Genomic DNA, 22,179 nt, shown 5'->3' with positions numbered 1-22,179 from the left:
GGATAGTTCCTTTTGGTCTAACTCCCATTCCACAAACATATATTGCCTGAACTGAGTGGTGGGTGAGTTTATTAGTAGGTAAGTCTATATCAGGGTTTCTCAAATAGGGGTCGCCGCTTCTGTAGGGAAAGGCCCTGGCGGGCCGGGCCGGTGTCTTTACCTGCCCCGTCCTCAGGTCCAGCCAATCGCGGCTCCCACTGGCCACAGATCGCTGCTCCGGGCCCATAGGAGCTACTGGAAACAGCGGGACTGAAGGACGTACTGGCCGCCACTTCCAGGAACTTCCATTGGCCCAGAGCAGTGATCCGCAGCCAGTGGGAGCCGCGATAGGCCGGATCTGTGGAGGGGGCAGGTAAACACACTGGCCTGGTCCACCAGGGGCTTTCCCTACAGAAACGGCGACCCCTATTTGAGAAACCCTAGTCTATAGTTTATTTTTGCTCTCTTCTATAGGCATCCATTCCCTGAAAGTTCAAACATTAATTGTCCCTTTGCATTACTGAAATAGTTTTTATATAAAGTCAAAAGTAAACGTTAATAGAGATGAGACTGTGTCCCCGACCAGTATGCAAAATTTTAGGGTGCTTTGCATACATAAGCATGTTAAGTGGATGTAGTAGGGCAGTCTATGGAAGCAAAGTATTTGTTTGCAGAAAGCCTTAAGCAGCTTCTTGCCTGAAGGAGGTAATATAGCAGCTTTAAAAATTTTGGATTTATGTCTTGGAGGCAGGAATTATGTGAAAGAGATACAAACTTTGGGGAAGTGGTCCTGCAATCCTTATCTAATAGATTCTGAGCCCCTCCTCCTGTGGGTACAGCTTGTGAGTCACCTGAGTGGAATACCTGTCTGCATCTACTCAACGAAGAAGAAACTCTTACTTAGGCCTTGTCTACACTTGCAAGTTGCAGCGCTGGTGAGGGGGTTACAGCGCTGCAACTTAGCAGGTGTCTACACTTAAAAGCTCAGCCAGCGCTGCAACTCCCTGTTTGCAGCGCTGGCTGTGAGGCTGTACACCTGGGTCTGCTTCCGGTGTAGCGAAGACCAGCGCTGGTGATGCAGCGCTGGTCATTCAGGTGTGACACTCACCAGCGTTTTAATGGCCTCCAGGGTATTAGGACTTATCCCAGCAATTCCTTTTCAGCCTCTCTCGTCACTGCTTAGCACTCCACTGCTCTGGGCTTAGAGCCTGGAGAGGAGGGAGAGCGGGGCTTGCCCGAGCTCAGCCGGGAGAGCGGGAGAGCAGGGTTTGCCGGCGCTCCGGCCGGGAGAGCGGGGCTTTGCTGGAGCTCCGGCCGGGAGGCGGGGCTTGCGGGTTTGCCGCGCTCCGGCCGGAGAGCGGGCTTTCTGAAGCTCGGCCGGGAGAGCGGGGCTGCGGGGTTTGCCGCGCTCCAGCCGGGAGAGCGGGGCTTGCTGGAGCTCCGGCCGGGAGAGCGTGGCTGGCGGGCTTGCTGCGCTCCGGCCGGAGAGCGGGGCTTTCTGGAGCTCCGGCCGGAGAGCGTGCAACTTGCGGGGTTTGCGCGCTCCGGCCGGGAGAGCGGGGCTTTCTGGAGCTCCGGCCGGGAGAGCGGCGCTTGCGGGGTTTGCCGCGCTCCGGCCGGAGAGCGGCGCTTGCGGGGTTTGCCGCGCTCCGCCGGGAGAGCGGCGCTTGCTGGAGCTCCGGCCGGGAGAGCGGGGCTTTCTGGAGCTCCGCGCGGAGAGGGCCGCTTGCGGGTTGCGCGCTCCGGCCGGGAGAACGGCGCTTGCGGGGTTTGCCGCGCTCCGTCCGGGAAGAGCGGCGCTTGCTGGAGCTCGAGGTGCTCTGTGGGATAGCTGCCCACAATGCACCACTCACAACAGCGCTGCAACTGGTGCAAGTGTGGACACACTGCAGCGCTGGTCGCTGTCAGTGTGGACACACTGCAGCGCTGGCCGTACACAGCTGTACGACCACAGCTGTAACGGCCAGCGCTGCAAAACTGTAAGTGTAGACAAGGCCTTACTATAACTGTAGTTCTTCAAGACGTGATGCAGATGTGTATTCCACAAAACCACTGTGACATTGCACTCCATATGATTTTATGAAAATGTGCTAATGAGTGTGAATATAATGTAACTGGAATATGCTTCATGCAAAAGGTCTCTTGTAAGGTATCATTACAAAGCTTATAATCTACTGAGTGTGGTCATCCTATTTGTATAAATGTATCATTCTTGTATCTGAAACTAGAAATACGAAATTTAACTCTGAGGTCTTATTGTAATTATGCAAAGTGTGGGTCATTAATGGTGGTTTGGAATCTTGATGGCTCCCATTAACCAAGACATTGACTAGATGGCTCCATTTACTTGCAAGTCTTCCTGTCAGTCAGGCTGGGAAGAATGAAGGCTTGAGGTCTCACAGCACATGTGACCATGTCACCTGGTACTGGAATCCATCTTAAACCTGGGGCTTTTCCATTTAGAAGAAGGGGTAGGGACCCAGAGAGACAAAAGATTCCCACCTTGTGCCAAAACTGTAAAAGGGGGTGGAACAGAACAAAGGGGGCGGCAGTCGTGAGAAATTCCCTAGCTACCACTAAGCTAACAAGAACTGTACCAGGGGAAAGGATTGGGCCCAGACTAGGAAGGAGTCTAGTCTGTGAAAGAAGCTTATTGGAACATCTCTGAGGGCGAGATTTTATCAATATTCAGTTTGCAATTGTATTAGGCTTAGACTTGCATATTTTGTTTTATTTTGCTTGGTAACTTTGTTCGGTCTGTTATTACTTGGAACCACATAAATCCTACTTTTTATATTTAATAAAATCACTTTTTGCTTATAAATTAACCCAGAGTAAGTAAGTAATTCCTGGGGGAGCAAATAACTGTGCATGTCTCTCTGTCAGTGTTATAGAGGGTGGAAAATTTGTGAGTTTACCCTGTATAGGCTATATACAGAATAAAATGAATTTATTTGGGGTTTGGATCCCATTGGGAACTGGGTATCTGGGTGCTAGAGACAGGAGCACTTTCTAAGTCATTTTCAGTTAAGTCTGCAGTTTTAGGGGGACATGGTTCAGACCCTGGATCTGTATTGGAGCAGACTGGCATGTCTGGCTAAACAAGGCAGGGTTCTGAAGTCCCAAGCTGCCAGGGAAAGTGGGCTCAGAGGTACTCTCAGCACATCAGGTGGCAGTCCCAAGGGCATCTCTGTGACCCAACCCATCACAGCCACCCTCTGTCCCTTCTGCATTGGAGTCTACTCTCTGGATATTCAGTGCAAAGGAACTCGGGGGGCGAGGGGGAAGGTCAGGACAGGCACCGCCTCATATAGCCAGGGGACAGGCTTTGGCCACGAGGCACGATCGCCACCCCTTCGGGTACTGCTAGGTAAAACTCTCTGGCTCCAGTACCCTGGGAGCGTGCACAATGAAGTGAAATACACATCTGCATGACATCTCATATAACTACAGTTAATGTAAGTAACAGTTTCTTCTGCCTAAGACGCCACTAAAGGGTTTGTAGCCTGGTCCTTGATCTGTTCCTGGATGGGAACCTGGATGTAGGCTTCCACAATACATAGTCTAATCAACCTAATGATGGAGGGTTTGGAAGCTCTGAGTTCCTAGCACTTTGGGTGGAAAGACGTGAAAAGGGAGCCTGATCTTCTTGTAAATTCTGTGCTCTTGAGAGATTTTTTTCAATAGTCTTATAACATATGAGGAGTGCAAGGCCTTTTCAGTTGGGTGTTGTGGTTTTGGACAAAACTAAGGAAGTATGATCTCTTAAAGTGTGGAAGGAGGAATATACCTTAGAAAGGATTCTGGTTCCCCCTTTAGATATGTGTCTGTAGTCATGGTATCTGACTGAACCAGTACCTGGGTCCTCCTTAGGGTGAGCTAGAACCTTCGCAGAACTCGCTTGACCACTCTCAGTTCTAGGAGGTTTAACCTGTGAGGCTTTTCCTCCTGATTTCCAAGGCCCTGGGATGTTGGGTCTTTAGGTGAGCTCCCAAGCCCTCCAGGCTGGCATCTGTTGTGAGAACTGAAGGTTTTGGACAGCGGATGGACTTCTTATTGTGGACTGACCACCAGTGTAAGGAATTGAACACCTGTGTCGGTATCTGTACTTGAACTTTCCTTTGTCCAGACCCTTAATATAAAGGCTTGAAAAGATGTCTGGTCTGTGACTGTGCCCAGGAAGTGATCCCTATGCACAGGATCTGGAATCCTAGCAGTTGGCATTATAATTCTATGATGGATCTCCTGTGGCTGTGAAGCAAGATGATAATTCCTGGATTTTCTGAAACCTTTCTAATACTGGGTAGATCCTTGCTATTGTGGTGGCTATTTCTGCCACTAGGTGGTTTTTCTGGTGGACGTAACCAGGGCACTTTTCTTGGCATTGATGAGGAAGCCATGCACCAGGAGGAGGTCTGATTCACTGAATATACAGTCTTTATTCAAACACAAGAGAACCTCTGACTGTTTATAATGTTCCTTTTTACTTCCAAATGGTTTTGATTGTTTGAAGTTGTCGTTGATAGTTTTCCATTGACTATTCTAAGGGTAGACAATTAAACCTTGTATTTCATCACTGGCTGATCAGGGAGAGGTGAAAACTCCCTCATACTTGAATTGGCCAGCACCGAGATATATGATTCCTGGTGACTAACTTTTGTTCCAAGACTGTGAGGTATAATTTTCCTTAAATATTACACTTGCACAAATCTTGCAATGATTATGAGTATTGGTAAATTACAAGCTTTCAGGAGAGATCTCACATGCTACTTTTTATAGATAAATACCATATGCTCATTATATTAGGTGTAGTGAGTTTGTCAGGTCTGAGAAGAGAGTTGCTTATGAAGAACCCTTTGTATGTTGACACCATTGGGCCTCTGTGTCCCAAATAGAACCTGAAGAACATTTATTCTAACACTGCCGTAGCCAGAAGATGAGACATTTCATTCTTGATCAGTTTGTGTTTTCCTGCATTGTTGGAATTGGGTGATTGGATGAAGAACCATTGGACTGGAGCCCATAGCTTGAGGGAATACCCCTGGCTCACTATCTTCCTGACTCATCTTTCTGTGATCGATGAGTCATTCCTCTAGGAAATGTGAAATTTTGTCCCCTAGCTTCAGTTCTGGACGGAGGCCTACACAATCTTGGTCATAAAGTGACTTGGATGGGTGCGGGGCCAAGGGATCTCGATTCTACTGTTCTTTCCCTTGGAGATTTTGTTGTCTCTTTGCTGGTACTGATGTGGTTGTCCCTTCACTGTTACAAAGAGCAAAAGGAGTGCATATGTCTGAAAGCCGATTAATATACTCTCTCCTTAGAGCATTTAGTGGGGCAGGGTGAGATTTTGCTGCACTGTCAGCCACCTCCTTCTCCAGCCTTTCTCCAAAAATGAGGAAGCCTGTCAACTTTGCCAAGCATAGAACCTGCCTAGAGTGAGTGTGCACCTTCCAGGGACAGAGCCCTAGGTGGCATCTAGTTACACTGAAAGCCATGGCTCAGGCTGGGAACCCCATTGCATCTATTGAGGCATCAGCTACAAAAGCTGTTGCTAGGGAGACTTTCTTTAAAATGGAACCAAAGATCTCTTCATTTAAGGGTTTGGAGATCTTCCAGCTAAGAAAGATGCTCCTGCAAAGCAGGGAACTGCCAGAAATACTCGGACGGTGGTGGAGAAGTCTTCAAAATCATTAAAAGCAGTGGGTATTCACCCACGAAAGCTCGTGCTCCAAAACGTCTGTTAGTCTATAAGATGCCACAGGATTCTTTGCTGCTTTTACAGACCCAGACTAACACGGCTACCCCTCTGATACTTCAAAATCATTTTGAGAGTAGCCTCGATCTTTCTATCTGTGGCGTTCTTAGTATAGAACTCCCCCTATAAGAGAAAAACCATATCCCTGGCGAGGGACTCTGTGGCAGGTCAGCCTTCGGTATCAGCAATAGATCCCTTTTGGCTCCTGAATGTTATGGAGCCTTAAGTTGCTCCTGTTAATGCACTGCCCTTATAAGACTTGTTCCACTCATCACTAATCACTTCCTTAGGAATGAAGGGGTATCACCACCTCAGGGGTAGATTCTGAGGGGACCTGTTTACTCTGAGGCTCACTCTCAAGAGCCTGCTCAGGTTGAATTTGAATAGTAGAAACAACCTTGTTGCACATAGCTTGAAATTTCTCAGGGGAGAAAAAACTTTGCTGCATTTTCCACCCATCCTGTTCACATTCAGAGCCAGACCACTTACGTTCCTCGATGCCCTGAGTCAAGTTGTCAGGGTCCTCGTCGCTTTTTGAAGCCTCTCCCTGCTTTACACTGGGGTTTCTGGTCCATTCTTTCCCCATTGGAGTTGTGACTGCCTCGGTGGGTAGGGGACTCCACCTGCCTGTTTGACTTGCAGCCCCAGGACCTATGATTCTATGTGCACAACTCACTATCTGCTCAAACTCGGAGATTCACAAATAGAACACTGCTTGGATCTAATCTTATGTTTTCTTGGCTGCTCTGCCATGCCTTCAAGGGGCAGAGGAGTTGGGCAAGGTGATGCTGCAGCAGAGGCTCAGAGAGAATTAAATCCCAGAGGGAGGAGGACGAATGTTGGAGAGGGAGCACGTTGCTCTCCGCTGCTCAAAAACTGGGCAGAAACAGCTCAAACTGAAAAAGAGTGACAGCAATAGCGACCACCACTGTGTGCTGCCATAGAGGCAGAGAAACTGGTGGCAAGTGGGAGCAAAGAGAGTGTGGCCAGTGTGTGGTGCCAAAGTGCTGATCTGCCTCCATGAAGTTGCAGACAGAGGAGAGCAGCCCTGATGTCCAGGATTGTGGGAGACACTAGGCTGCTTGGTTACGTGCATATATTTGTTCCTCCTTTATTCATTATTCTTGTGTATCTTGGGAAAGGAACCATCTTTTTTTACGACGTTAACAGCCCTGAGCATAATTTGGGAATTCAACAAATATTAATTGTACATTTTACATTTTCACCGGATACTTTAATTTTAAAACTCAAAAGATCAGTTAGGGAAAAAAGCTTCATGGACCAGTGTATTATGAGAGATAAGGTGGATGAGGTAATATCTTTTATCTTCTCTTGGTGAGAGGTCAGATATAGTGTCTCTATCACTCCTAATCCTCAAAGGAAACCTGCACAACATTTTCAGAAGACTAGGCTGCAAGCTTAAATTCATAACTCTGCTAGACACTAAAAATCGTGGACTGAATAGAGACACTGGATTTATGATTTATTGCAACAACCTGTAACCCACTAGCCCCCTCCTCTTTATTTTATGACTGCAGAGTTGCTAATGAGCCACTCTGTCTTAGGGCAGGTCTACACTACAGCAGGGATCGAGCTCTGAGATCAATCCACCAGCGACTGATTTAGCATGTCTAATAAAGCCCCACCAAATTGACTGCAGATCGCTCTCTAGTCGACCCCTGTATTCTACCCCTGATAAAGAGTGTAAGGTAAGTCGACGGGATCCTCCACGGTGTAGACTCCGTGGTAACTCGACCTAAGTTATGTAGACTCCAGCTACGTTATTCACGTGCTGGAATTGCATAGCATAGGTAGACTTACTGCAGAAGCTTAGACACAGCCTTAGAATGGTGCCTTGGAATGTGAGCTAACTGTAGTAGGAAGAGAGTCTAAAACACTAACCACATAGGCTAAACAATCTGTTCCATCTTGCATTTAGCTGTACCTTTCCCAGCCCTGTAGAAGAGCTCTTTCCCAGCCCTGTAGAAGAGCTCTTGTCTTTCTCTCCAACAGAGGTTGGTCCAATGAAAGATATTTCCTCATCCACCTGGTCTCTAATATCCTGGGACTGACAGGGCTCCAACTACGCTGCATACAATGTATTATGAATCATAAGACTAATATTGTACAATGGTATTTACATGCATGACAGAATCTGAATCTGGGAAATGCACCATAATTAATGCATGCTAACTATCCTCCACAAAGATTTAGGTAAGCAGTATGTGGTACCCCTCTCCACACTGGGATCAGATGTATGATAGATATAGCTATCATTACATGTAGTTTTTGCTAACAGGCATAGACAGGCTGTTTTTGTGTGTGTGAGAACTGTTTTGATCTGGTTACTAAAGCAAGCTCTAACTTATATTTTTATTATTTGTATTAAAGTAGTGCCCATTGGGAACCCATTGTGCTGATAGTACAAGATACTGCCTTGCATGAAAAAAGTACTCTAATGTGGCCTTTCTGAATATATTACCTGTTCATACTGGTTAGGGAAATAGTGTTAGAAACCCCATGGCTCTAGCTGGTTCAATATTTAATTTGGAAAGAATCTGCAATTTTGAGTGGGGATCTTGAGTTACAAAATCTATCAAAGGAGCACATTCTGTAAAGTAAACCGGTGAAACTAGCTGATATTTGGCCATTTCATTTTTATACAGCAATATTTCAGCAGATGACATGCTGTACACGGAGACAGATCTGGAAGAAAGCATGGACAAAATTGAAACCATCAACTTTCATGAAGTAAAAGAGGTGGCAGGAATCAAGTTCTGGTGTTACCATGCGGGCCATGTCCTGGGAGCAGCCATGTTTATGATTGAAATAGCTGGTGTGAAGGTATTTTTTTAGTATAGAGCAGTAACCCCTTGTCAAAAAAATTATTAGTTTTTAAGTATTGGCAATGAGTTCTGAGCTCAAAATATGAAAATAGGCAAGAAACCCCAAACCAAGCACACTGGAAGACCCAGAACGAGGCTTTGTCTTGAAGTATTATTTTTAATCAGTTATAGCTGGTGAGTGACAGCAGTTTTATTTAAGTGAGATAGTATATGTGGCCTTCGTGGCAGAGGTGAGTTTTAAGTATGTGGTCTAAGCTTGGAATGACATAGCACAGAGATTACCACACTGGTCTGCTGAGAGTTGTCTGGTCACCTGTTGCTAGCTGTCCTGGCATCCAGTAGTTAAATTGCATTAAAAGGCAACTTAATCCAGAAATACTTTACTTTCCCATATCTGTCTGTCTATCTAGGAACTTAACTAGCCGCCATCACCATAGTACTTTGGTGCCTCACATTAATTAATTAATCTGCACAACAAGCTTGTGAGGTAGGGAAATATTCTTTTTCCCATTTTTTATGTAGAGGGAGCTGAAGCACAGAAAAATTAAATAATTTGTCCAAGGTTATACAACAAGTCTGTGACCAAATCAGATGTCAAACACAGATTTGTGAGTCCCAGTTCAGTATCTGGACAGGAAAACTAATCTTCCTCAGTATAAGCAATTTCTAAAATATCCACAGGCACACTAAGAAGTGATCACAAATGGGAGACAAAATGTTTTGTGTAGTTGCAAATGGGAAGGTGGTGATCCACAAGGTAATTTCCCTATTAAGATATAGTTTACATTACGAAAGTTTGAAAACCTCTGGCTTAGCAAGATTCAGAAAGGGTTAAGAACATATATTGAGAAGACTCTGATTAAATAACTAGAATACAAATGAGAAGCGATAGTGGTCTTCTTGATGGCGGGAAGAAACAGCCTTTTTTCTCTGTTGTGTGTATTGCTCAAATTATTATTTTTTATATGCATTATGTTCTGTGCTTTCTCTTGAAGCATGTGGTATAGGCTACACGATAGCAAGCTACACAGATCATTTGTCTTTTCCATGATCTGCTGGTCATCTGTGTTCTTATTCAAGCTTTGGAGCATAATTTGTATTTAAACTCTCTTCAAATGAGTGAGTGTAGGATACAGCATGTTGAAGTTATTAAGTGAAAATTCTGTAATTCACTCCATTTGGGGCTCAATTTGCCCTTCACTATGCAGTTAGGAATTGATCTGGGAGGGACCCATGTGTTGGAGAGCTGGATAAAGACCTTACAGAAAGCATTTTAAATTATGGGTTTTCCTTTAAAAATAAGTGTGCAGTTTTCTCAGTTTAAAGTAATAATGTGGAAATACCAGTCTTTAGTACAACATAAGCTAATTAAAATAGTTCCTTTTGAGGGTTGTTCATTATGCTGATATTCTCAAATGGAAGCTCTTGAGTTTTTTTAAGTTCTTAATGGCTTATGTACTGGTGCAAAACTCTAAAAATGTCACTTTTGTAACAGAAAGGAAGAACTACAAAAATGTTGATACTTATGTTTATAGCTGCTTATATATATTGCTTGAAATCTTTCAGTCATTGCAGTTAGGATTTGTTTATTGTATTCATAATAAAACATATAAGCACAATGTATTTGTCAAACCAGTCTTCAATACATTCAAAACATTTGAACCTTTTATTATAAATCCATGAAATTAGCTTTACTAAAATATTAAACTTTTCCTCTACAAAACATGCTGTTAATATCTTTTTGCTGACTTAGTCATTCTGTCTAATTACAGGACTATTATTTTTCTTTCTCTGTCACAGCTTTTATATACAGGTGATTTCTCAAGACAGGAAGACAGACACTTGATGGCAGCTGAGATTCCTAATATTAAACCTGATATTCTTATCATTGTAAGTTTCACACTGTGATTTATTTAAATTGGTAGTTGGGAGTGTCTAGAGGAATTACTAAGATCTGAAGTGAGTGTCAAAATAAAGGTAGAAGCTTAATGGTGATGTAACTTTAGCAATGTGCATTATGTGTCCCTTACAACCAGGCTGCAGGGGAAATCAGTACAGTATTTAGCATATAATAACTTCTGTATAGTGTGTTTCAGGCCAGTCTCAAAGTACTATCCAAAGCTCTGTGTCACTTCTCTAAACTGTGTGAGCCCCAACTTTGTCCCAGAGGTGAGTCCAGAAACCTGCTAGAACAAGAGTAGCACAAGAAGGAAGTCATTCCAACCACAACAGTTGAAGCTACAGCGGGGAATATGGGCAGGACACAGATTAATACTCCTTCTCTTGCAAGACGTGTTGAGGGACCTTTAATGAATACACATAGCCAAGACCTTGTTTTTATATCTCTGCAAGAGAGCGTCTCCAGCATCATCGTGCCTCCTATCAGCATAATGTTGCATTGGTTCAGTATTGGTTCAAAGAAAAGAGTGGAATCTGGTACTTTACCTTTGGGATTACATTTAGATTCTGTCGACAGTTTATAGTTAGGCCCCTACCAATTTCACAGCTGTGAAAAATGTGTCAAGGACTGTGAAATAAGCCCTTCCCCATAAAATCTGATCTCCCCCTTGCTGCTGGGAGTTCCCCAGCCAGAGGGCTCCTAGCTGTGAGTCCTTGCAGGGCTGAGTAGGACAGGACTTATCTTTTTCTTGCATGGCAGCTGAGAGGGAGAGGAAGATCAGATCCACCTCCAAGTGCCTCCCCCTGCTGCAGGAAGCTCCTTGGCCAGATCCGGAGCTGGAGGAAACTTACGGAGGTGGGCACGATCTCCCCCTGCTTCTGGAAGCGCCCCAGCCAGAGGGCTTCTGGCTGTGAGTACCTGCTTTGCTGGAGGCGGGACAGGACTTGTCCTTCACTTGCATGGGAGCTCTGGGGGCGGGGGGAGAAAATGGGGGAGTTCAGACCGACTTCCAGGTACCTTTTGGGTGGGGAACCCCACAATTATAACACTGAAATTTCAGATGTAAACAACTGCAAACGTAAAATTGACCAGTTTTACAACCCTCTGGCTATGAAATTGATCAAAATGGACCATGACTTTGTTAGAGGCCCTATTTATAGTGTTATGAGCTGCCTTTCTGCTGAAGAAATTCCTTAAGACTCCAGACTGAGACCTTGTCTAGACTGTGGATTTGCCCTGATTTCAGCCACTGGTGTAGCTGCATTCTTAGAACCCCTAGTTTGTGCTGGTGGAGCTTATCTTAGTTTCAGGCAGGATAAAGAGCAGCTTTGCCTGTCTACACTAGGGATTTGCACTGGTGAAGCTGCATTGCTGGCTGGCCACAAATGGCTGAAATCAAGGCAAATCCCCGATGCAGACAAGGCTTTAAAGAAAGGGAGGATGGGTCACCTCAGTGCACCACAGTCCAGCTCTGGCTACCAAGTCAGGTTCTTCTGCGGCTGTAGTTTTGTCTCTGAGATTCAACAATGCCTGTGTATTTGTTTTGCAGATTTGCCTGAGCATTTCTGGTTTAGGAGAAGCAGCATTTAAAAAACAACCCTGATAAAAGTATCAAAATGCTAGTCTTCTCTCTGCTGCCAGAGTCTGTCCTTACAAACAGCCTCTCTTTTCACAGCAATTTTCTAGTTGGTTTATTTTTAATTCAGTGCATTCGTTCTCCCTACAATTCATGTCTTGAGCAAAGTCAAGTGAGGGTCATGTGTGTGATGCATTTACAGTAGGATGGAAGATTTAACTGTAAATAGAAGTTCTGTTTCAATAAGATAACCTCAACGTGCTGGTCAGCATTTTCTTGTTGACTTCAGAGAAGAGTATAATACAGTGGTGGGCAACCTGCAGCCCACATGCGGCCCATCAGGGTAATCTGAATGCAGGCCATGAGACGTTTACCATCCGCAGGCACGGCACCTCGCAGCTCCCAGTGGCCGTTTTAGTAATAGCTCTGTATGTACTTTACTACTTAGGAATCCACCTATGGTACCCATATTCATGAAAAAAGGGAAGAGCGAGAAGCAAGATTCTGTAACACTGTTCATGATATTGTAAACAGAGGAGGTAGAGGTCTTATTCCTGTCTTTGCCTTGGGTCGAGCTCAGGAGCTGCTTTTGATCTTAGGTATGTATCTTCACATCATTTAACACTGAAGGAGCAAAATAAAGTGGAAATTTTGTAATGGCTGTCCTTTTATGTACAATCAGTTTGTATGTATTTATTTATTTAAACAAATTTTTCAACACCTTTGCAGTGAGCTAATGACTTAAAAATCCCAGGGTTACTTGATTTAAATCAAGATGACTTAAATCAGTGACTTTAATCATCAAGTGGAAAGCCTGGATTTAAATAATTGATTTTAATCAACTTTTCCATTTGTACTTCAGTTAGTGCCTAAAGAAAGGTGCTTTCTCATTCGTTGATATAACCATTAAAGCATGCTGATTTACAACTAAATCACAAGATTTACACAAGATTTGGGACATCTTTTTACTGCAAAAGACTGCATATTATATCATTACTTTAGCAAATATATAGTTTAATATTTTCTGATTCTTATTAATTGTATATTTTTAGTATGTTAGAAAATTGTGAAAGATGATTGCTTATTTACTAGATAACTAGCCTTTTGGTCATGATCTGTGTCAAACTGCATTAGGATTGTAATTAGAATTTAAACAAACACACAAGAGCATATAAAATGTATTTGTATTAAACAAAACAACCTTTAATGTATTGGATACATGAATTTCTCTTATCAGGACATATTTCACATTTACAACTACTGACTTATTAAAGAAACAGAGGGATTCTGTAGCCAATGAACTAAACTGATTATTTCAGAGCAGCCTGGGAAATTTTTCACATATGCCTAAATGCATATGACTGGACCTTAACTTCCTACTCATCTATGTCCCTTAAAAATGAGACAAGTCACTTAAGTTACTTAGGCTTTTAGATCTGATCCTGTCCCTTCTTGTTTTTATTCATAGACTAGAAGAGGGAGACAACTTTTCCTGCTTTTATTTAACTCCCAATCAGTTTCTCAATTTTGAATGAATTAATTCAAATTAAGAAAAAGTTCTTTCTATGCCTACAGAAGTGATTACTGTTGTCAGATACTGGTTTAGCACTTCAACAAATTCTGGATCCAGGAGCTTAGCTAGAGAATTCCACCAATTCAGTTCTGTTACTTTCTTACAAACATCATCAGCAAACATGTTATGCTTGAATGATTCATCTCCATTTCTGAAATTTATTATGAGTGGCATGATTGATGGGTGATTATTAGATGCCCATGTTATAGCAGCAGCATCTTCTACCTGGTACATTGGGTTTGAGAATATTGGCAAGAAAATGAGGAGTAAATGCTTGATCCATCTGCTTCTTTACTGCCTGCAATTTAACTTTGTGGTTGGTATTTCTTTCTTCAGTGTCTCTTGAAGTTCTTTCCAAATTTCAGCAGCATTGCACTATTATAGCAATCGTTCTGCAGTTTGTCCAAGGCTATGGAAATAGGCTTCAATATAGTCAGCATATCTACTACATTTCTCTTTAGTCCAATGGTGACTACTTGGCTGTTCCATCAATTCTGTCACAATTTTCTTCACAACTTATCATCAGAATAGGTCAGTTCATAATAAATTGCTCAAAACAGTCAACCGCTGAATTCCATCATACATCTTGGGGGACGATTAAATTTGGAACCTCCTTTTCTATTCAGTGAAGCTGAAGCAAAGCGGTTGTTAAGGAAGTATTTTGCAATTTCAATAGCATTCTCCTTTATTCCTGGAGTTGTATTTAAGTCTTTGGCTAAAAGATGCATCAAATGAAAACTGATCCGTATGTTATAAATTTCAGGTTCCCTTCATTATCTTCTAGGTTTCTTCTCATCTTTGCTGCACTTGCAGTGATAAAGCTACACAACTGACACTTGAATTTTGTTATAACTTTTACTGCTACTTTTTTGTATGTGTTCTGCTGTATGGGCATTTCCTTTTGTATCAGTTGTTTCTGCAAGACCGACTTCTTTTGTGCCTCTTCACCTTCTGTTGTCACACAAGCACATGCTACTGGATCATTGTATACATTGTTCCACCCATCAAGACTAAAAATAATGAATTTTCCACCAATGTTCTTTGCACATTGTTCAAGTTCCCACTCACACACTGTATCCAGCAACCTTCCAGTGATGTCTACTCTGCCAGATGAAGTGTGGCCTGGTCATAATGATTGAATCATGCAAATGAAATATTTGCTCTGAACAAGATGAAAGGTTGAATTTATTGAGTCAATTAACCGAGCGGTCTTTTCATCGATGGAGTCTTGCTGGAATTTGCTGTTCCTGATTACAAACTCATCCATGGTTTTACTGGATGATGAGGAAAGTCTTTCTTTTGATACAGGTAATACTGTCTGAAGTATTCAAAGTTGTAGGCATTGCAGATGATGGATGTTCATAACCCCTATGTCTACGCGGGAGCCTGAAACAAAATGGTAAAAAAAAAAGTCTCTCCCGCTGAGCATTACTCAGGGTAGTGCTTTAAAGCAAATGAGATTAAGTGAGAGTCCTCCTACTGCAGCTGTTTGTGCACTGTTTAAATGGTCTGATTTATTCTAAACCCTGTTTTATAGGGAATATAATTCATAAATCATTAGAATTATCTAAAGCCGTTTAAATGCTTATATCAATATACCAAACAGCTTGAAAAATACTTTTTAAATGTTAACATTTATTAAATGCATAATGAAACTTCACTTTTAATCAAGAAATTTTTACCTTGGATATTTGATTATATTAAGCAATAAAAAATCATTTCAGAAATCTGGCAGTAACTGTAAAAATGTGACTGATAAATGCACCCACAACAAAATAACATACAGTACCAATTAATATTTTGAACAACATATTTTGAAATTCATCAGTTACCAAAACACAAATGTATGACCATAATCTGCTATCAGTTGCTAGCATAGTAAAACGTGATAAACAGTCCATAAGAATGGTGCAGAAATAAGTTTAATAACCAGTTGATCCAAATTGTTCAGACATGTCTATATCATCTTCAAAGTCATGGCCTTCTGAGGAGCATTTTTCATAATGTTTCATTCTGACAGCCAGGCCTTGCGTCTCGTTGTTGCACTATTTCCGTTTGGCATGTTTTTTACCTTGAGGTACAGGAATTTCTTCTATAGCTATGGCAGTTTTGTTTTTTTTCTCCAGTACTCAGATGTTGCAACACTAGAGGCTACAGTCTGAAGAATGCTGTCCCTTCTTCTCAGAAACCTGCTTTGAAACCAGTGTTGCTCCTTTCTGGTTGCACTTTCTACTCTTTCGCCCTTGTTACATAATTCCCCCACCCATGTCCAGAAAAACAAAAGAACTAACAACAATGCAGGACTTCTGCTCAGGATACCCACATGCCTTTTGCACTGCAGTATTTTAGTTGTTCAGAGAGTCAGGGGGAGGCAGTTCAGATGTTAATTGATATCTGTTTCTATCTCTGTCTGTGTACGTATGGAAGGAGACAGCAAGGCCATTTACTTAAAGTGCCAAGAACCATCCAGAAGTAAGGGCTGGTAGTTATTGGGCAGATCAGTGATTTTGCATGAGTAGGAGAGTAAGTTTCCATGGAGGGTGGAGTCATACATATTCATAATTTGCAAACTGAGCCAGTCAGAGCTCACGTTGGGAGAAGCTATAAAATAGGAGTATAAGATCACACAGTGGATGATCAGGGGGCATGTATCAACGTTCACATCGCATTTCGCGTCTACCTGGCCCAAGCCGGGGAAGCTAATGTCCCATCCACTGGACCAAATTCAGTGATGAATCCTGGTCACGTGCCACCTGAGACACATTGCACATACCCTAAGACAAGTGGATAATCCTGTTGACATACGTGATGGTGTCTCTTGGAGTCAGAACATGAGAACGGCCATACTCGGTCAGACCAAAGGTCCATCCAGCCCAGTGTCCTGTCTGCTGACAGTGGCCAATGCCAGGTGTCCCAGAGGGAGTGAACCTAACAGGTAATGATCAAGTTATCTCTCTCCTGCCATCCATCTCCACCCTCTGACAAACAGAGGCTAGGGATACCATTCCTTACCCATCCTGGCTAATAGCCATTAATGGACTTAACCTCCATGAATTTATCTAGTTCTCTTCTAAACCCTGTTATAGTCCTAGTTTTAACAACCTCCTCAGGCAAGGAGTTGCACAGGTTGACTGTGCACAGTGTGAAGAAGAACTTCCTTTTATTTGTTTTAAACCTGCTGCCCATTTTAACTCAGCTCAGCATTTAAATCTGGTGCTTATTCTCAGAATAAGTTATTGATCTGCATAAGTGCAGACTGGAAGTTCGGGCCTATGGGTGTATATTAGGTATGAGTTATATATCTTTCTATATTCTACAATTCCATTATTTATATATTTTGTTACAGTTGTTCATGTTTGGGGGCGTTGTAACAAAGGATATTTAAAATATAAATTTTAAAACTCTAATATAACCATTAATTTGTAGTTCTTTGTTCTCTATTTCCTATCACATTAGTATGCCTCTTAAAAAAGAGGGAAAAAAAGAAAATACATCAACTAAAACTAGACACACAAAGGGGTGCCTAACTGTGTAGAAAATGCAATTGCACAGATATGGTTACATCTCTAGGTCTCTCCATTTGTTTTCCTGTTCTAATTTAGGCCCTCAGTTCTTCTTATGCTCATAAATTTCTTACAAGAAGTGAATTACTATACTTTAAAAACAAACCGACAAACAAAATACCCACCACTATCAGGATAGGCATATGCTGCAACTGAGATCATATTGTAACTCTTGTCCAACCAAACCCCTTCCTTCCCACAGTTTTTTTTTTTTTTTTGGTTATCTTTATTTGCTGTTTTGCTCCTAATATTTTAAATTGTGAGTGTTTCATGGCAGGGAGTTTGTCGGACTTCTTCTGTGAGGCCTTGTCTACAAAGAAAAGTTTTACAACTCCCCCCAGCACACCCTGTCCCCCAGCATGGATGCAATTATACGAATATAAAGGTCCTTTATGCTAGTGTAGCTATCCCTGTATAAGCTATACTGGTTTAAGGCAGATTTATACCAGTGTAACTGCATCTACACTAAAGGTTGTACCAGTATAACTGTTTCAGTCATACACACACACACACACACAAACAAAAACCCTTAACCTAAATAGGTGTCTCAGTACAAACTGCATCATAAAAGCACCAAGAACACTTCTCAGTGCTCTAAAAAGTTCCTTAGCTCATTTTTGAGTGAGGGGGATGGGGGAATATGCCACCTGTTGAAAGTGCCTGGGCCAAATTTTTCTGTGTGAATAGCCTGTTATGTTCTACAACAGGGGCTCTCAACCTTTTTCTTTCTGAGGTCCCCCCAACATGCAATAAAAACTCCATGGCCCACCTGTGCCACAGCAACTGGTTTTCTCCATATAAAAGCCATAGCTGGAATTAAGGGGTAGCAAGCAGGGCAATTGTCTGGGGCCCCTGCAAAGCTAAGTTCAGCTTCAGCCTCAGGTGGCAGGACTCAGGGCCCTGGACTTCAGCCCTGTGTGGTGGGGCTTTGACTTTTGCCCTGGGGTCCAGCGAGTCTAACCCTGGCCCTACTTGGCGGCCCCCCTGAAACCTGCCCGTGGCCCCCTAGGGGACCCCGGACCCCTGGTTGAGAACCACTGTTCTACCATACAATCAATGCTTTTCTTGGAATCCTAACTTTTAAAGTAGGGTTCCACGCCAAGTGATACCTGTTATGCAACAGACCAGCTTCATGTACGTTTTTTTGGGGGGTGGCTCATGGCTGCTGCTATCAAGTAACCAAATGAGTGGAGGTTTTATTGGGGTGTGTGGGGGGAGTCTTTTTGTTTTTTGGTAGGTTGGGTTTTTACTACTTCTGTTAGTCTTCCAAAAGAAACAGCTAAGAGAGAGTGAGCTGCCATCTATTGTACATCTTTAATAGAACTGTTCTGTAAGTTCCAATGTTTATGCCAGTTCAACCCTACTGGAAGGCAATAGTTGTGTAACCTTTGGGTGGGTAGAGCTCGCTTCATTGTCCTTCTTCAGTGCCTAAAAAACCTCAACTCCCATAGAAATGCAGCTGGAGACCCAGAATTCAGTCTCGAAGGATTTTCAGCAAGGATGCACAGGGTCAACCTCCTCACATTCAAGTCCCAAAAAGAAAAAAGGGATTAACTTAATTAAGTACCAACTTTATAAATGTTATGATAAAGAAACATAATTAATAGTAATAAATAACTTTATGTTTACAGCATGACATGGCTATTTTATAATTCACGTATATTATCTTCACAGTTTTACATAAACATAAATAAAGAAAACAAATTAAATCTAAACAGGTCAATCCCCACAGAAACACAGTGAGAAGGAACTCAGAGTTCCCAAAAGCTTAGGTTGAGTTCACTTGAGTCTCAGAGGCTTTGATCACCAATCTATAGTCTGCTGAGTCAAAAGCAACATCTTCCCTCCACTTGCTTGTAGGAATTTCAGTTGGAATCCAGGCAGACTCTTCCTCTTCTGAAATCACTGTTAGCCAGTCAGCTAACTGATTAATCAATCACTCAGTTAAGTACGTAGATTTAAAAAAAACCCAAAAAATACTGTTACAAGAAAATAAAAAACTAAGAATAGTAAAATATAAATTATTCTTTCTCCACATTTAAAGAAAAGTTGGTGAATCATACTAGTTGAGACAATTTAACTAAAACAGTTTGGTTAAAATCAAACAACATTCAAAGTATACAATTAAAATAAATTAATTTTTCCTCCCAATTTTCCCTTTCTTTAACTAAGCCTGCCCATGGTTCCCTGTTGGAGGGTTAACAATATCACTCACTAACCTGCTGCAAAATGCTTCAGAGTTAGGGAAAACAGCCTGCTTTCTGCCCCTGGGCTTAGCTTCTCCCAACCCACACTATTCACATGGCCTTTTGCAAAGCAGCAGCCCCGACGGCTTACCGTCGTCAAGGCTGACCACAGCAACAGGGAATGTATTGGAGCAAACCCAAAAACTACCACACCCAATTCCAGAAACATCTGGATGTGGAGTGCAACTCTGCTAGCAACAGTGACCCAGACACAACTCACTCCTATTCATTCCATTCCCCCTCCCCCCCAATATATCTCTTTAAGAAATATCTCCCTCTTAGGCTCGTGGGTTAGAGTTGCACAAGTGAAACTTAGGGCAGAATTGGGGCTCAGGGAAAGTGGGTGAAATTTTAATGGCCTGTGGTATACAGGAGGATAGAGTAGATGATCTTATGTCCCTTCTTGCTGTAATCTCTGTGCATCTGTGAATTTGGCTTGAAGAACTTTTAATGGTGATATCATGAAGTCTCACTAACAAGACTCTACAGATTTTGTTGCTAGTTATAATTTTGTTATAATTAACATTTGACATAGATATGCCAGCCTGTTGATTAGCAGTAATGCACTAGAACTCATTTCTCTTTAAACAGTGTTGTTATAAAAGTGAATTGAATGCTCTGTAACATCATACATATTTATAGGCGGTGGTTGAAAATTGGTGGTTATATGGAGTCTGACTGGTCTTCTACTGAGAAAAACTGAGATTTGACTTTTTTATCTAGTGATTTGTTTTACCTTTACTCTTTTTTCGGGTTTGTTCTCTCCCCTTCCTCCTCCCCAAATAGCCAAGGTCAAAAGAGGCATGTTGACATTTCTTATTACTTTGATTTCCTGTCTCTAACAGCACTGAAAATATTTGAAAACCTGGCTTCATAAAATAATGTTGATTCTGAAAAATTCATGTTTGGAAGCTGCTAATATATTTATGCCTTGTAAAATGTTCCTCTAGATGAGTACTGGCAGAATCACCCTGAACTCCATGACATCCCAATATACTATGCCTCCTCTTTGGCAAAGAAATGCATGGCAGTGTATCAGACATATGTAAATGCTATGAATGACAAGATCCGCAAGCAAATCAACATCAACAATCCATTTGTTTTCAAACACATTAGTAATCTGAAGGTGAGTGTAAATAAAGGGTGTTTCATGTCAGAAGTAAGATGTATCAAATAGTTTGCATTTCCTGAGGTTTAACTAGTATGTAGGTGTACTTTCCTAGGAATTTAAGTCATTGATTGATTTAGAATTTTATAACTGAATCTTTCAGTATAAATCTGCTTTCTCCTATTAATGATATCTTTATTATTTTAAACTCCGTTCTGTAATGCTGGATGGGTTATGCGCATCCAAGCTATGCTGTTTAATTTCCACAGAAATCCCAAGTATGGCTTCCCTATAGGGTTTTCTGGCTAACCTCTTGAGTGCATGCCCACTGACTAACTTTACACTTCACTGTGATTGCTTCTATTTTACTCTTGAGGGCATTCTGCACCCGAAAAAAAAAAATTCTGCTCACAATATTTTAAAATTCTGCAAATTGTGGATGCACCAGGGTTGGGCAGATGGGGGAGTTAGCTCCCTGTACAATGATCCCTCCCCCGGCAGCTGAGGAGCGATGGGTGTGGGAAGCACAGGGGTGGTGGTGGTGGTAGAGAGTTTGCAGAGCTTCCTACAGCCAGGGGAGAAATCTGGGGGTGGGTCTGATGCTGGATGCCGTGCAGAGGAAGAGGAAGTCCCGTCCTCCCCAGCCAGGACTAGCAGCTGACCCTGGCACAGGGTAGGAGCCACCAGCCAGGTCTTTCGCAGTCCTGTCCCTTGCCCCACAGTTATTTACCTCGCTGATGGCTGCCCTGGGCACCTGAAACATACTGCTGGGAAGGGTTGCATGACCACTCTTGTGACTTCCGTTTGCTTCCACATCAGAAAGTCATTTTTCTGTGGGAAAGCAAAGAAATTTGCAGGGGACATGAATTCTGCGCAGTGGCACAGAATTTCCCCAGGAATACTCTTTGAGTGGTGGGGCCTGTAATAAGCCTCTGTCCCAAATCTGGACCTTAGCGTCCAAAATCTGGATGCTTAGCATGAACCTCCAAGCTTAATTACCAGCTTGGATCTTATCTCGCTGCCACCATCCAAAATTTCCAGGGTTTTGGCCCCATCTGGTCTCCCCAAACCTTCCCTGGAGAGACCCCCAAGACCCAGAAGCTCTGAGTCTTACCGGCAAGGGAAATACTCCACTTCCCTTCCCCCTCCCTCTCCCACCCAGACTTTCCTCTCTGGGCTAACTTGAGAGTATTGATGCAATCTCTTTACATCACAATACCAAGAAGCCTGTCCCCTCTCTTCCACAAAGAGACAAACCTCAAACACAAGGAAACAGAGATGATTTTATCTCTCTTTCCCCCTCCCACCAATTCCCTGGTGCTGCCGAGCTTACCCTCCGTAGATCTAACACAAAGAGAATTCCCTCCCCTTGTTCCTTAACCTACCCAGAGAGAAAACTCAAACAAGTCTTACAAAGAAAACTTTATATTAAAAAAAAGAAAGAAAAAGACATAAGAATATAAACTCTGCATCAAGATGACAAATACAGGGCTATTGCTTATAAGAAAATATGAATAAACAGTCTGATTCAAAAAGATATCCAATTTGAAACATTCCAGCAAGTTACACACATGTAAATACACCCAAAACAACATAAAAGCCTATATTGTTTTTCAACCTGTACTTACAA

At 42.4% G+C, this 22,179-nt stretch overlaps 2 protein-coding genes across 3 annotated transcripts in view; one reads left to right on the top strand and one right to left on the bottom strand.

Moving 5' to 3' along the window:
• ADAM17 (ADAM metallopeptidase domain 17) overlaps window positions 1-22,179 on the bottom strand; it is a 443,735-nt gene that overhangs the window by 298,594 nt on the left and 122,962 nt on the right. The window lies entirely within an intron of this gene.
• The window catches only part of CPSF3 (cleavage and polyadenylation specific factor 3), a 62,570-nt gene that overhangs the window by 14,486 nt on the left and 25,905 nt on the right, over window positions 1-22,179 (top strand). For both annotated transcript variants that reach the window (XM_075063684.1, XM_075063685.1), the window contains exons 5-8: window positions 8,404-8,581; window positions 10,384-10,473; window positions 12,508-12,658; window positions 20,392-20,567. In XM_075063684.1, the coding sequence (XP_074919785.1) occupies window positions 8,404-8,581; window positions 10,384-10,473; window positions 12,508-12,658; window positions 20,392-20,567 (595 nt within the window). The remainder of the gene's footprint in view (window positions 1-8,403; window positions 8,582-10,383; window positions 10,474-12,507; window positions 12,659-20,391; window positions 20,568-22,179) is intronic.

Source organism: Chelonoidis abingdonii, chromosome 3, assembly GCF_003597395.2.
Source record: "Chelonoidis abingdonii isolate Lonesome George chromosome 3, CheloAbing_2.0, whole genome shotgun sequence".
Classification (NCBI taxonomy): Eukaryota; Metazoa; Chordata; order Testudines; family Testudinidae; genus Chelonoidis; species Chelonoidis abingdonii.
Note: the sequence above shows the minus strand (reverse complement) of the source record. Positions and strands in the feature narration are given on the sequence as shown.